This window comes from Thunnus thynnus, chromosome 15 (assembly GCF_963924715.1).
Source record: "Thunnus thynnus chromosome 15, fThuThy2.1, whole genome shotgun sequence".
NCBI lineage: Eukaryota > Metazoa > Chordata > Actinopteri > Scombriformes > Scombridae > Thunnus > Thunnus thynnus.
The window spans coordinates 11436183-11453270 of record NC_089531.1 but is presented as its reverse complement, the minus strand read 5'-3'; the positions used below and the strand labels follow the sequence as shown (position 1 = coordinate 11453270).

Here is a 17088-nt window from a genome sequence, read left to right as displayed (position 1 = left end):
TCGCTAAAAACTGCACAATATGCAGTCATGTCATTTTGTTCCTGCAGTCAGGAAACTTGTAGGAACACAACATCTTCATCTTCTTCTTTGCTACTAATTCTCCAGTAGCACACAGCGAACCCACAGCCGGACACGAATGTGCGTTTTTGTAGGCAGTGGATCTTTTTAAAGCGATTTTATGTCACCGCGCGCCCGAAAGTTATGTTTCCTGTTGCAACAGGACACATTTTATGAAACTTGGTGGGAGTTGACATGCTACAGTTAAAAAACATACACATGGCTCATATTTTACAGGCAGATTCCAGTATAATTAGACTTAGAATTGATTTAAATTGGACTGATTTTAGGTGAATTAATAAAAAACTATTTGAATCAGCGTTTAAATCTTCATGCCGGGACATAAAATTTACAGGAAGTATAATTGTACTGTGAATGAAAAGCCCAAAATATAAAAAAATTAATAGTTTGTAGGCGGTACATTGGGGTGGGGTTGGGGGTGGGGGACTTACACTCAGTATTTCTAAAAACCTGGCAAGGCCCTGACAACAGACTGCAAAAAAAAAAAAAGAAAAGAAAAGCAGGGCATAAAGGAGAGAATGATGCAGCGATAGAGAAAAGAAGAAAGAAGATGACAGAAAGAAATGATAAATATGGGGGGGGAAAAAAGAGGATCTGTGAGTGAGAAAGAGGATGAAAGAGAGAGAGGAGGGGGGGGGGGGAGGATAAGCATGAAAGGAGCAGGAAAAAAGGCAAAAGAGATGAAAAGCGTTCTCTCTCTCTTTCTCCCTCTGTGGGGTGGAGGAACACAGCTTGGCTCGCCACGGTAAACACAGAACCCGCCACAACCACAACAAACCACAGGCTGCCTGGCACACACACACACACACACACACACACACACACAATGCCAGTACACTAAGCCTTTTCTGCTGACTTTTCACGGACACACACACACACACACACACACACAGTCGTCCCGCTGTGATTGACAGCTTGGGAGAAACCACTCAGAGCCACGGGGAGAGGTAAACCATAAACCCAGCCTACCGCCGGGTGACTGACACTGATGTGAAAACCACTTCCTGTGATTGGCAGGTGAAGTGAAGTCCTCGCGAGCAGAAAAGGGAGAGGACAACAGTAGATGATGTCTCGGCGTACGGATGAGGAACGGATTTCCCCTTTCGCTCTAAAACAAAAGCCCGAGCGTGGAGCGTGGAAATCGCAAAAAACCGAGCTCAGATCAGCGTTTAGGGAGCAAATCCCACCGTGTGTGTGTGTGTGTGTCTATGTCTGACCTTTGACATGACAAAAGGAGGTCACGGGGAAGTCAAGATAAACACGGCAATCCCCTTCCACAGGGCTGAAGCTTCAGTGTAAAAGCCTCCATAATAAGGTTGTCATGAGCTTTGGGTTCTGTCTGGCTGGAGGGTTAACTTACAAAAAAAAAAAAAAAATGGATGTTTCAATTATGACAGTGTCAGTCATGAGAACAAAGAGGGAAAAAAACAAGATATCCCTCAACTGACATGCAGAGAAAATTGACACCCACTGGTAAAACACTGTTTTTATGCATATTACAGTTCTTTGAATGCTCAGAGACACATTTAAATCTTTTTTTATTGTTTTTGCTCTGTGCATGAAGATATTTTGTGAGAAGATTTTGCAAATGTTTAACCTTTACAGAATTGATAAAAACATAAATTCACATATAGAACTTCTGCATGGATGCGAGGTCATGAGTTATTAAACACATAAAGGAAAAACCCAACCTGAAGCAAATCAATGCATGAATTTATTGTGTCTACTTATACTGTACATTAAAACTCAAATATAACTTATTTCTTTAGAGATGTTGTCACTTTCCTGATTTAATTAGATATTTACTTATGATTAAAGCAAAGAAAAATACATTAAACATAAATAAAGGCACATGCACTTACCCATTATTAGGTTCTTATCTCTCTTAACAATATGCATTAGCCTTTCAGCAACATTTTTTTTTCATCCCAGTGTATATTATTCCCGTTACTGAGCTTTAATTAAAACCACACAAACAGCCCTTTAATGGAATCAGTGCAGCACAAATCGAAACTCATTAGCTCCCAGAAACTCTCTGACTGAATAAAATGTGCAAAGATACAGTAGCTTTACAGTGTGAGAATATACAAAAGATGAGACACGTAATTGGAAATGATATTGATTACCTTTGAGGTAACGGAGAGGAAGCGTCTGTGTGTGTGTGTGTGTGTTCAGGCTCACCTTATTTTCTCCCTCGATGACGATGACGGGCACTGAGGTGGCAGGCCAGCGGTGTTTGGCGGGGAGAGGCTTGTCACAGTTCCAGAGAACAATAATCTGAAAGAAAGAAAGAGGAAGAAGAAGAAGAAAAAAAGAAAAGTCCTATTACTTGCACCGTAACTGAATTGTATCCAATTTGATTCAAATCATTTTCTCCTCCTGACAAAATCCAACTTGTTGCTGAATCAGTCTGCTGAACGTGTGACATTTACGTGCCCTGCGGCCAGCAAATGTCACCTTATTATGGTCTGATTGAATGTTAAAGAGCGAGAAGGGCAACTGAAGTGATAAAATATTTCCAATTATGGGTCCAGAGTGGTTTGTACAATTCAATCCTGAACCAATCACATCACATTGTCAGACAGGACTTTCACCGAGACGTGTCGCTGAACACATTCTCCTGCCCGTACCGTCTCACGCTTCACCTCCAATGTGATGATGTTTTACATGAAGGACTCGTGTTTTCCAGCCAGTCAAATCATGTTTTCTACAACTTAAGACGGCTGTTCTGCGACCCGCGGGTCAGCCGACACGGGGATGTCGCCACGCAATTCCCCGTCCGCTGCGCTATAACAGCAGAGATCATTAATGTTTGATGAGAAACACACACATGACATGTTTCCTGTCTGACTTAACACACATTTACACATAAACACACACACACACACACAGAGTTACAGTCTCATATGTCAGCCCGTTCTTCTCATGCATTTTAAATTTGATGTCATAAATTGACCGTTTCCGAAACCTGCTCAGAACAGCGACAAGGTGTCTGTCTGCAGGTCTGTCCAGCTTCAGATTTCTCTACATGTTGAAGCAGCGTGTGTAAGGCTGCAGTGAGACCTTTACTTGGTAAATGACTGCATATGGCACTTTTATGCAAAACACTTCACAATTTTTCTGCTGCTCATTCACCCATTCACACACACATTCACACACATCACTTAGTCCTCATCATGAAGGCCTTTCATCTTCTAACGTTAAACTAACTGTCTGAAAATATGAACAATGTAAGCTAAGTAGCCAAACTAAGTCTTGAACATTTTTCCCTATGACACCACTATTATAATACTAGGACTAACTAGCCCTACGCTGCAAAACAACAACAATCCCGTCTCTTTATTTCCATGTCTTCTACATGATAGGAATCCTGACTTTTTTGTCTGGGACGTGCAATTGAACCTCAGCCCTTTAACATGATGTCATGCGTTTAATCAAGCGCATACAAGATTCTCCTTTTAAAGCGAGTCAGCTGGAAACATGAAAAAGTCAGACAGAGACAACCGATTCAATTAGCTTGTTTAGTTTGTCAGCCACAGGCGATATAATCTGGCAGAGACGGTTATAAATATTGACCGTCGTTGGCTAGAAACGAGAAGCTGCTATAGTCTACTTCTGTCTGAAACCAAAGACTCATTGTTTGAAAAAAAATTACAGTGGGAATCTGCCACACTTATCATTATAAACTGCTTATGTATGAGAATGGAAAGCTTTACAGGTGTAGGATCTCCCGCTTAAAAATTTTACATATTTTAAAATCACATTTGCGGTTCTACATAATACACCAGTATGTCTCCATTCAATAATGCTGTAAAGTGCACATTATGTACTAATGTAGAAAATCAGTACAAATAGCGTGTGAAAATGTATTTCTACGGATATGAGTTTGCTGTTTTCTGAGCTTTGCCTCCATTTCCATTGTATACTGCATTGTGGGATATTCGACATAATGTTATTTTCATACTACAACACAGAATAATATATAGTATATTAATGTAGTTTATTGTATAGGATATTAATATCATTTAGGGTATAATCATTTCTCTCATGAAATAAAGGATATTTAGACATAAAGGCAAACAAGAAACAATATTAACATATTTTTGTCCTCGAAAAATTATGTTTTTCATTAAATATCAATATTAAATTGGCATTAATACCCAATTCTCCCAATTGAGTGGCGGCTGTGGCTCAGGAGGTAGAGCAGGTCGTCCACCAATGGAGAGACTGGTGGTTCAATCACCAGCTCCTTACTCCTGAAGGCTGTGTGTATGTGTGTGAATGCCGGCGTGTAGCGTGAAGCCCTTTGAATGGTCGGAAGACTAGAAAGGCGCTATATAAATGCAGCCCATTTACCATTTGACAAATAGTAAGTAAAGTGATGGAGGAAACATCATCAGCATCCAGTCTGTAGTGTACAGTTGCTGCTGAAACGTCCTTGAACGAGTCAGTAAATGAATCCGGTTCCACCGTGCAGAGCTGTGGCTGACACCGCGCTCAGACGTACCCTGATGGAAGCCGACCAGAAGAATTTCCCTGCAGGGATCAATAAAGTTTCACATTATTTCTGACATTAACTACGTCACATGCAGCAGTTTTCCTCAGGGACTCTGCACCCTGACTGGACCTGCCTAATTATGAGCTGGGAGCCATTTGGGTGTCTGTGTTTGTCGAGGTGTTCCCGATGTAACTGAAGCAGCGTGTGTGTGTGTGTGTGTGTCAGTGGAGTGATGTCTAAGTAAAACATGACATACAGCTGTTTGATGAAACGCAAAATTATCTCCTAACGATAAGCGCACACAGATTAAAAAAAACAAAACAAGCAATATTCATGAGGCTGAATCCGGGCAAGAATGTGTTTGTCATTCTGAGATGACAACAGGTACACATCCTGAATCTCACTGTGCCTCCTTGCACACATATTCACGGTTGAGAAACACGTTAATCCACTCTCACAGGGTTCTATTCCTGTTTGATTAGAAAGACAGATGGTGTCTCTGTCAGCTCACCAGCCCTCTCAGGGTGCTGATGGTGGTATGTGTTTGCCTATGACTGGAGGAGAACGCTGAAGAAACTGTCGGTGTATCAGCGGCGCGAGTGGAGGAAACGATTCTCTTAAAATTCGCGTGCGCGCACACACACACACACACACACGAGCACGCGCGCGCTCAGCAGGAGGCCCGCTGTGTCAGAAATCGCCGGAACTTTCTCAAAAGCTTTTCTGCGTCAAATTTAGCCTCCTCCACCCTCTGTGTTCTTTCATTCTCTCCCTGCCATTCATTTATTTATATCCCTTTCCTCATCCTTTCGTAGCCTAGCAGCAACCCCCTTTCTCTCTCTCCTCGTTTCTGTGTGCTGAGAGTGCAAGAAAACACCCCGGTTGTGTACCTGGCTCTCCACACAGCCTTAAGAAGGCAAACACAAAAGCCTCTCCCATAAAAAAAAAAGAATAAGACAGAGTTTACTCATTCTGCCTTTTAATATGAGAGAACGTTTCTGAAAACACTTGGCTGAAAGTGTGACGATATTGCAACTAGAGCTGCGACGATTGGTCGATAAATCGATTAGTTAGTCGACAGAAAATGAACTATTTTGAGTAATTTTTTAAAGAAAAAATGACCAAATCATCTGGTTCCAGCCTCTTAAACGTGAATATTTTCTGGTTTCTTTCGACCTCTATGACAGTAAACTGAGTATCTTCGGGTTGTGGACTGTTTTGGACATTTCGGAAACAGTAACTGACATTTTATAGACAAAACAACAATCAATGAATCAAGAATATAACTAATCAATAATGAAAATGATTGATAGTTGCAACCCTAACTGTGAAAAGCAGTTTAGCACACAAAAGTAGAGCTAGGTATCCAACCGTAATACTTTTTTGCTACTAACTGAAAATGTGTCCAAAGCAGTTAGTGTCTCCAATTGACTTATTCTTTGATAGTTTTATATCTAAAGTTGCATTAACTCAATTTTTGGCCGCTTGGGAGGCAGCAGAACATGCTGAAAATACAACAATGACATATTGTCACCATGTAAAGTTGTTATGGCTGAAATGTTGCTGTATTTACCATTAAAACAGACACAGAATATTAGCATTCATTTGGAGTCCAACATTCACCCTCCTTTACACTCTGCTTTAGCTTCCATCAACTTAATATAATATAAAATATCTCTTTAGCTGCTAAATGTCCTGCTATATTCACCGGCTAAACGTTCACTTTATCTGCTATCTGGTGCTGGGCGGGTAGTGTACAGCTGGGTTATCAGAGCTTTTTCCAGCTGTGCCGGGACACGAGGTTGATGAAAGTGGAGTTTGCGGGTCATAAAACCAAAACAATTAGCCGAAAGACTCTAAAACACTTTGTAGAGCTGAGGGGGACTGAAAAGTTGTATGGTAATTCTCGGTGAAGTAGTCAACATTAGCGATCTCACACATTCACATTATGTATTTGATGCATTCTTACATTAAAGATACACACGTGTGCAGCTTTAAAATGATCATTTTGCCAGGTTCATATTGCATTTTTATTTTCCGGGCGGTTCTTGTACGGCTGCTTGGCTTTACACAACATTTAATATGTGGTGGGTGGGTTCTTCTGTTGTTTATACTCAACATGTTATTCATATTTATATAAGTCAAATATATTTACTTATATAAATATGTTTTGCTTTTGGTAACTGATATGGGATATGTTTGATAGTAACATGTTCACACAGACATGTACACTTGCAAACGCTTAAGCATAAACACAAAGTACACATGTGCAAGCATCCCGCCTACATAAACACACACATCATTACTCTATATTCTTCTGCCCGAACAATAACACTCATTCTTGTAACTCACCCTCCTGTACCAACACACAATCACGGAATTGCACATTTATGCACAACGCTCGCAGAGAAAAACACATCCCTCCTACACAAAATACAATCTCGCTTACTCATACACTCTGCTGGCCAAACAAATAAACAAAGACACACACATACACACCCACACACAAACACACACATATAAAACCAGCCATCGGGGAGCAAATTCCATTTCATTTCCTGAGCTGGTAAGGAGTAAGCAGGGGAATCAATAGATGCCGTCTCCAGCTGTGCTGAAGGGGGTTTCGCTGCCATGGAGACAGATGTAGCACCGCTACAAACTGCCGCTCTAATTCAATCCTCCAGAGTTAACACACACACACACACACATACACACACACATGCAGGGATGGGAGATGAGCACTGTTGTTGCTCTGGTTTGGAAAATGCCATCACAAAGCAGCCACATAATGCAGTACAATTTGGGGGAGTCACAAGGTGGAGATCAGTGGAGGATCTCTGGGGATGCTGCAGTGCAGAGACACAAACACACACACACACACACACCAGCAAATCCTTTACCTGTGCACAGTACTGGGACTTGGCCACAGCCACCAGGAGCTTGAGTATGGGCTGCGACTGGGACACCAGAGGGGAGACGGCGTGGATGACGGCTGTGAACTTGGGATACGGTTTGATACCTGAAACACAAACAAAACAAAACATTGTTAATGCAGTTCGACAAATCCAGACAACAACACCGGCTGGAACACGGCAAGCCGACTGTCAACCATCAGTGTAATTTCAGCCTCTTTAAAGAGAATAAAGCCTGATGAGAACTGAAGTCTCTCATTTCCAAACACTTCATATCTATTTTCAGTGAAAGATGTTACTTGAAATGAGACTGTCAGCAGTTAAAAAATATAGATGATCTAACTGTCAGGGATGTGCGTTCTCGAGCCAGTCTTAAAATATTCAACAACGCTAATGTGTTTTGAAAATGCCAAATCTCTTGATCACTGAATATTTCATTTTGGAAACTCTTCAGCTGTATCAGGAGCCCAGTGAACAGACGACTAACCGCTGATGTGACTTTAAATTCAGTATGACTTGATGTTGAAATAGAGTAATCAAGGCTGAAAATGAGCAGGAAATAAGATATTGAGCAAGACGGATCATAGAGGATGTTCAACTTTTCCTAATTTAAATCTAATCTAACTCAAACCAACAAAGCATAGCGCAGAGGAGATGGCATTACACGAGTCTCCTTTCCGCCACTGAGCAACTTTTTTTGATGACTCTACGCATACTCTTAAAACTTGGTAAACTATCCTTGTGATTTGTAATGAGAAAGTAAAGAGTCTGCAGAGTTTTTTTAAACACCTGGGATGTAAATTTCTAACAAGCTCATAAACAGACTTTCATGAAACATTGAACAAAACCTGGAGCGGAGTTACTGTCGTGCGGCATATTTTGAATTTTCGATGTGCATGCTGTTTTCTGCCTTTAGCACACGATTCTCAGTGGCTTTTTATCACATCCTGTATCAGCACATTACACATCTCACCAGCTAAATGATTACAGCAACACACACAGACACTGGTTACTCAAAGATACACTATACCCCTGTTTTGTGTGCTTTGGAATGAGGCAGTTTTTTTATGGTTTGGGCAAAGCACCTTAGCTCTGATTAATGCTGCTTCGACATATTTTAGACCAGTGATTACCAAACGACCAGTGTGTAAGATTTTGTGGCATCTAGCGGATCGCAACCAACTGAATACCCCTCCCTTCCAAGCATGTAGGAAAAACTATGGTGGCTGTGAAACTTTGCAAAAATGTGAAAGTCCCTCCCTAGTGCCAGTGTTTGGTTTGTCCATTCTGGGCTACGGTAGAAACATGGCAGTGCATCCGTGGACCGGACCCGCTCGCTCTGTAGATATAAAGGGCTCATTCTAAGGTGACGAAAACACAACGATTCTTATTTTCAAGTGATTATACACTAATTAAAACATACTAATGAATATTATATTCCATTTCTGCCAAGTCTGCCTGCTAGATGCCATTAAATTCTGCACACTGCACCTTTAAATGTCTTGTTTTGTTCGATAAACAGTCCAAAAAACCCCAAAATATTCAATTTTCTGTCATGTAAGACCAAGAAAAACATCAAACATAATTGACTAATGGTTGCAGCTCTAGTGAGCACCACTAAAACAGTTACGAATAAAGGCCAAATGAAAAACACAGAACTTTGTCTTTTATTTTTCCAATCCTATTATTCATCTCACGACCCCTCAGATTTATCTTGAGACCCCAATCTCGGTTTTATAAAGTTTGCCTCAAATAGTGTGCTTGAAGCTTCGGGGAAGGTCTTTTCCTGTTTCAACATGACAATGCTCCCGTGCACAAAACCAGGTTCAAAAAGAAATGGTTTTCTGAGTTCGGCACGGAGTTTTTGAAGACTCTGACCTCAACAACCTCTGGGATAAATTTGGGATGCTAACTGCGAAACTGGTCTCATCACCCAACATCAGGACCAAAATCTCATAGAAAGACTTTCAAGAATAGCAGAAAAGCAAAATAAGACTCAACAAATCACATATGGTGATAATGTTCTGGTGTCCTCATACTTTTGGCCATGTATTGTATATCAGGATAGGCACGTTGGCAGACATTGCAGAGCAGTAATTTGCAGTAATAAATGTCTCATTAGTGTTGGCTTCAATTTTTCTCAATTCAAGTTTAAACACAGTTTTAGTTTTGTAATTATAATTTAAATTGATTAATATTACAACGGCATTAGTTATTTAAAACGTACCGCTATCGTTGGTGATAAAATTATATTGTTCGACTGAAAAACATCTTTACTCTTGTACATCTTTGTTTATGTAAAAAAAGGTTTTATTATTTTGAAGTATACGTATTGTTATCAGCCTCAAAAAGCCAGTGTTGTTCAGGCTCTAAATCAAATGTTTCACTAAAGCAACAAAAACAAATTCTACTCTGGGTCGTGTGTGTATGTTGAGTGTTAATTTGCATGATGAGAGTGTGAGTGTGTGTGTGTCTCGTTATTGGCTCTTAGAGAACAAGAGGAAGTGTCACTTGGAAACAAACTCTCTCTTCTCTGATTATACTCAGTAAAAGATTAATTTTTTTGGCTTTTTTTTTTTTTTTGCCTTTATTGGATTAGAGGATTGTGAAGCGGCAGATAGGAAACAAGGGGAGAGAGAGACGGTTACGACGTGCAACAAAGGTCACCGGCTGGAATCGAACCAGGGATGTTGCGGTTATGTGGCATTTGTTTCATTACCCATCAGCGACAAGCCACCTTGTCTCCTAAGAACCCATCTGTGTTTAATTGCTTCCTCTTTGACAAACAAATAAACTTGCCGCCGTTGTAATCCATGCTTGTCACCGTGCCCATCCATTTTAATAGCAGCTCTCCACCTCGGGTGCTCCATCAAATGAATTTGTGCATGTGTTTGTACTATCGTCGTCTGTGCTTGTACGAATGTGTGTGTGTGTGTGTGGATGTTCGCAAGCGCTGGATGATGATGGAGTGAAGAAGTGAGGGATGGAGAGGCTCCCGGGTCACAGATATGTGGCATGGGAAAACTCGGCGCTGCTGAACCGTAGCGGGAGGAATTGGCCTCGCTGCAGCGGCGGCAGCAGTAGCAATGCTGACTCAAAAGCAATGATGGACGGGCTGGTGTGTCAGCAGGACTAATACAAACATCCGTCAAAGGCTCATTCCTCCACTCCACTTGCTGCTAGACACAGCCATTGGAGGAGGGCAGTAGATCAGGGGGTGAAGGCCATATTTCTGCGGTTCGGACAAGGTTTAAATTCTCAGCCGCAGCCAGATAGAAATCTACGATAAAGTCTTCTCTTGTACAAAAATTAGGACAAACATTTGGAGGTTGGGGTGATGGATGATGAGGATGAGGATCAGTTCATAGCTGCACAGGTGTGTAGAAGCGTTATGTTTGCGTGTGTGTTACTGACCCAGCGTGGCGTAGTAGAAGGGGAAGTCTCCCAGGTAGCCGGAGTACTGCGGCAGGGCGAAGAGTCCTCCGGGGTGACTGTTCCACATCAGGCTGCTCCTGGAGCCGTGTTCCAGCACGCGGTCCTGGATGATCTGCACACAGAAACAGCAAGAAACAAACATTAAAACTACAAATAAACTACAAATAAGATCTTGTTGATTGTTTTTCTTGAATCTACATAAAGTGTCAAGTGCATGTCACATTTATATGTTGAGTTTAAACCATTTTTTCAATTAAATGTTGTTGTTTTTGTTGACTGAGAATGGTTGTCTTTGCTAAGAAGAATATTAATTATAGGAGAAATGAAAGTCAAGTCAATCAAACTCTCATGTCTTTTAATAAATCTAACTGTTCTTTCTTTTTTCATAGTTTTACTCACCAATCCTTTTGTCTACTCTCTAGGCTACATGTGGCTTTTATTACATGTCAGTCCATCCTCCTCTGTTGCTTTTCTTCCTTTTTTTCCCCCTGTGAAATAGTTTTTGTGGAGTTTTTTTCCTTATCTGAACAGAGATTTTACAGATATCGGGGTGTTGAATATTGTACACTCTTCTTCAATCTCCTCAATCCTCTATTATTAACCTTTTTGACCAAAATGCATATTTTGGCACAATCGTTATCATAAATTCATGATGTGTGGACAATTATTAGGCACACGGCTTAATTTAAAATTCATTCAATTAAAAGCTTTATTGCATTATGCAAAAGTTCCTAAAAATACCAAATATTTCATGCTGAATTATAAAGAAGTGCGTATAAAACAGTCGACAGAACATCTACAATATTTATTTTTCCGACAATTTAACATCAAGAAGTTACAGATTATACTGATACTGAAAAAAGTTTGATCTTTTGAACTTTGAAGCTGTTCAACGGGGACGTCGAAATGAATGCACCGAGATCTGAGTTACTTTGACAGACACACGATGTTGGCAGGATCAAACCTGTGCGCTTTTAATTACAGCACAGTCTCTGTAATGCACAGGCCGACCTGCCATCCCAGCTGATTTGTAAGACTTTCCCTTTTTAGGACAATTAATAATATTCCCTTCAGATCTCAGAGGAATCATAAAAATCTGAAATATTTGCGCCCATAAAGGAGCAAACTTTTGCCTTTCAGATTATTATGGGTGAAATATTAAGGATTTGATCAATGATCCTCGTAATCACACCTATAAAACATTTCACACTACCAAAATGAGATTTCACACAAAAACGCCAAGAAGCAGATAGTCATAAATGTGAATGAATATCAACACAGCTAATGCTCTCGCTTACAATAACCCCATTTCAGAATCCAGAGTTATATTCAGAGGAGTATTCAAAACCTAAGTCAGCGACTTAGAGAAGGTGCAAAACTGTTTGAGAAGTGAGTCTGCGGGCGTGAGATGAAAGTTTAGAAGCCGGCTACGCTTCCCAAATATCTGCTTTGTATCACCTCAATAGCAGCTATTGATCGTGTCAAGAGTGAAACGCCGCGGCACAAAGCAAAACCTGAAAGAAATCTATGTTACTGTGTAATATTTCCTCCGCAGCTCTTTTTTTTTTTTTTTTAATACCGCTCAGACGCCTTAAACAGATCAGCGAGTCAAAAGGCATCTGTGTCGGTCAGTCACACACACACAAAAAAAAGAGCAAAACACAGACAAAGTCATCTGCTGTATCTAAGCAGCAGTCAGTCAGGCCTACCCCGATCCTTTCTGTGCCCAAATAGAGCAGTCAGTCAAACAGTCAGACATGAGAATGGCCACTATTTTCCCCAGCTGCAGCTCGCCGTCGGCCTCTGCTGAACGGGCAGGCAGAGAAAAGAGATATTGCTGCTGTGCCCTTGAGCCATGCTAAATTGCCTCAGTAAAAACAGACACAGGTTTGTGGCCGTGTTTTATGGCCGCTATTGAATCGGGAGGTGACGGCTGTTGGCTTGGTGACTCAAAAGACGGGGATATATATATATATATATACATTGTATATATACTGTATACATATATTTATTTAAAGAAGGAGGTAAAGAGAGTCAGGTGGTCAAGTGATTTGCAGCAGTGGGAGATGAGTGAGCAGCTGATAGCTGTTCGAATTGTAAGAAGTTAATATAGCTGGAGGTGCCTCGCTGTAATAATATTGACAAAGCAACATAAAAATTCATCATAGGGAGGCGGGGGGGGTGAAGAAAGAGAAAGAAAAAAAAGCCACTGAGTTTTTTTTTTTTTTAAACTCTCCCAAGCCTTGTCCCCGAGGGCAGTCGATAACCATTTGCCTCAGCTGAACAGATTAACTCGGAATCCGTTAACTTCTCTATAAAAACACTGCCTGCCACCTTAAAAACCCGGGGCCCTTACACCTTATGAGGGGCAATTTTGCTCGCTTGGCTGCAGCTCCTCCTCCGTCGGCAGCCCTCAGTCGGGACATGATGGACGACTCAATCTCACCTCCGAACAGCCACAATCAACCAATTAGAGCATGATAGATAAATCCTGGCTCTCCCGGAGCGCACTGTGAGTTTGGCTTTAATAGGTGAGTTTAATAGGTGTACCAGCAGCACAGTTCCGGCTATATTGACCTTGTGATTGGTCGAAACGTGTCCGCTTCCTGACAGGAAACACCGTATGATGGGATGAACTCATGTTTCCTGCCAGCTTGCCATTTCTACACACACACACACACACACACACACGCACGCGCGCGCGCGCACAGAGTTTAAAGTGGATGTGCGAAGTCAATAAAGAAGCGGCAAATGTGTTTGTGAATGTGTACGAGGAGATTCAATCTGTCAAGATATCGGGAGTGAGTGTGTGTTTTGAGAGTGTGTGTGTGTTTCATCACAAGATCTGTAGTGAGGAGTGGGGTGTGCGGGGGGAGGCGGGGGTGGGCATGCTCGACAGGATGAATAAACCATGTCGCTCGTTATCTCAGGGGGCTGCCACGGCAACGCCATTTACATGTCACCCCCTTCTCCTCTTCACCCTCTCTTCCTCCACTCACCTCTCTTCTGTCGCTCTTTTTACAGGACAGTCAGTCAGGATTAAGCGTTTAGCCCTCGTTGGATTCCATGTGAATGCACACACACACACACACACACACACAAACACACACTGAATCACAGGCTTTTGCCGTGTCACCTTGCTCTTTAGTGCAGGGTGACAGCGTGTCAGCAAGGTTATGCCTGGGTGGTGCCATGTGTATCTGGGCTGACATACCTTGACATATGGAGATGTGTCTCTGACTCTGCGCGCGTGCGTGTGTGTGTGTGTGTGTGTGTGTGTGTGTGTGTGTGTGTGTGTGTGTGTGTGTGTGTGTGTGTGTGTGTGTGTGTGTGTGTGTGTGTGTGTGTGTGTGTGTGTGTGTAATAGCTCACAGTGAGACAGACTAGATAACAAACAGACCACAGATGTAGCACTAGCTAAAATCAGGCAGACTCTAGATACTGAAGCCGGGAAAGATTACGTGCGCTGTGTATTGAGAGTGTGTTTAAGTGCTTGTGTGTGTGTGTGTGTGTGTGTGTGTGTGTGTGTGTGAGTGCGTAAAAGTCAAATTCAGATGTAAGATTCGGGAGGTTATACAGTAAATACAATTGTTGCATTGAAGGGAATCTTGCTCCGAGGCTTTAGCTACGCAGTAAGAGAGGAAATTAAATGCGTGATAGGATACTTCGATGAGAGAAGAGGCAGGAAGGAGGAGACATTTGTAACCACAGCATAAAGCTAGCAGTAAGCCCAGGTGTTATCCCTGCATCTATAAACAACTTGTTTAAACTGAATAATGAGGGACGGGGATTGGGTGGATAAATTGTTTTTTCCAGGCACATATTCCCTAAACTGGGTTATTGTTAACAAAGTGGTTACGCATGACAATATGAGGTCAGTGGAAAGAGGAAGGCTTCTGAACTCAGAGTGATACTCCACCCAAAAGGCTTTTGAGTATGAAGAACACAGCTCTTGTAGGCTTGAAAAGCTGCTGTGAAAAGGTTTTATTTTTTATTTTTTTGTCCTTCACCAAAACAGCAGCTGTAGTCAGTTTGGATTGAACGGATCCCAACGGTGACCTGTTTTTCATGGTGGGAAAAAAGGATCAACCTTTCCTTAGAAAACACTAATATTTTTGCCAGAATATGGCTTAACACATTGCCTCCATCTTAATCATCGTGTACGACCCAGTCGAGTTTATGCATGTCGGCCTCTTGATCTTCCGTCGGTCAGAATACCTTCAGCCTAGCTCACAAAGTGTTTAGCTTAAAGGCTGGAGGACGCTTGAAATTAACTCGATGTGTCATCAGAAAAACATCTGACGGCGAGTGTTTATAGATGTTCCTAATGGCCACACTTACAGGCAGTTTCAAACAGTTTAACAGACAGTTAGACAGTTATTCACAAACAACAAGGTTTTCCTAATTAATTATTTTGGGTGGAATACTCCTGAAAAGGTCACTGGCTTGAATCCCCACCAAAATAACTACCTGGTGGGATTAAATCTCTACTCTCTCTAAACAAATTGCTCCATGAAAGCTGTAACAGCTGAGTGCTGTGTTCATTGCAGCTTCCATGTTTCTAAACCTGCTACCACTAGTATTGTCTCTGCTGCTACAACCAATTCAACTAACAAGACTACTACTACTGTAACTCCACTAGCTTTACTACCAGTTCAACTACTACTTTTTCCATTGACTCCACTATTATAGAATTTGTATTGACATAGTCTGAGTAGAGATTCCAGTGTCAGAGAGGAACTTAGTGGAGGCTAGAGCTGCTCTCTGTGAAAATGTGGTGAAATTAAATTTTTCTGCTCTCTGTAAAAGACTGCTTTGCTTACAGCCTTGCACCGAAGAGAAGAGAGACCTGAGAATAAAGCGGAAGATCGTAGAGCGTCTGCTGTGACGAGGCAGACCTCTGAGAGAGAGATTGATGATGGACGAGTAGGAGAGAGGCGGAGGAAAGCCAGAGAAGCCGAAGGGGCAGGTGTTTGTGTCTTGAATCCTCACCTCCAGTGTGGTCAGCACTATCTTTTCCACGGAGGAGAAGTACGCCTCCCACAGGAACTGAGTCTGCTGTCTGAGGGACAGGATCTTATCCTGGTGGATGGAGTGAACCGTGGTTGGAATCTGCAAACAACAAAGAGCGAGTCAATCAGCGCTCAGTCCTAAAGCTGCTTTTTTTAAATACTGAACTGAGACATAAAATGTGATGACAGGAAGAAAACTGGTCCCAAAGATACACTAAAAGCACATGAAGGTGCAGCAGCCTTGTAGACTGTAAGCTGAAAAAGATATTGCAGGTTTGTGGGGGTAGCCCCGACAGTAGAGATATTTTTAAGTCTTTTATGGCAAGTCCAAGTCAAGTTGAGTCAATAAACACAAGTAGGGGTTCGAATCTTGCCAAAGCTAAGCTTAAATCAAGTCTCAAATCCTTGAGGGAAAGTCAAAACTGCAAATCAATTCTTTCAGGTTTATGAGTGCTGACCGTTTGGAAACGTGGGATCCGAGAGTAAAAAAAAAAAAATATTGCTGTGTAGCATTTACAGTAGACAAAAGAACGTCAAAGGGAATGAAGCAAACAACAGAAGGGATTTACAGAAAATAAAGGCAACAGAAACTAACAGTCATCAAAGAGCGTGAAGGAAGAGAGGCTAAAAATGCTGTAGCAGCCATTTGTTGGATGCTTTTATACTTTCCTTCAAAGAGTTCTGCACTTTAGTGCTTGTGTGAGTTTATTTGTGAAGGTGAAGGCAAAAAAACACTTTTTTTTTTAAATCAACTCTTTAGTAAATAGTGTATTTCCATTTTTATTGAAGAAGTGCAGTATTTTTCAAAAGTATATTTCCTAACTACAGTTATTCCACATATATACACACACATACTATACTGTATGTTGTCCATCATGTTGGATGCACCTCAGCCAGTCACACAGATCCACAGATAGATCTGGGATGGCTTGATGCTGCTACACAGAGTGAGCTGAGATGGAGCTCCTCCTACGTTATAAAACTCAATGTCAAACAATATTATTATACACTTCATTCAAATTAAGATTTAATGGGCATATAATTACTTTTCCTCCCATGAAGTTCGAGCAATTCCAGCCAAAATACATTTTGCTCGTTCTATTTACTTGCCCTCTGATATAACTATATGAGACTTTGAGTGACATTTTCATGC

At 41.4% G+C, this 17088-nt stretch overlaps 1 protein-coding gene across 1 annotated transcript in view; it reads right to left on the bottom strand.

Annotated features, from left to right (window-relative positions):
* ext1b (exostosin glycosyltransferase 1b) overlaps window positions 1-17088 on the bottom strand; it is a 117591-nt gene that overhangs the window by 14466 nt on the left and 86037 nt on the right. The window contains exons 4-7 of the mRNA XM_067612557.1: window positions 15916-16035; window positions 10903-11035; window positions 7477-7595; window positions 2260-2355 (exon numbers count right to left, since the gene is read on the bottom strand). Coding sequence (XP_067468658.1) covers window positions 2260-2355; window positions 7477-7595; window positions 10903-11035; window positions 15916-16035 — 468 coding nt within the window. The remainder of the gene's footprint in view (window positions 1-2259; window positions 2356-7476; window positions 7596-10902; window positions 11036-15915; window positions 16036-17088) is intronic.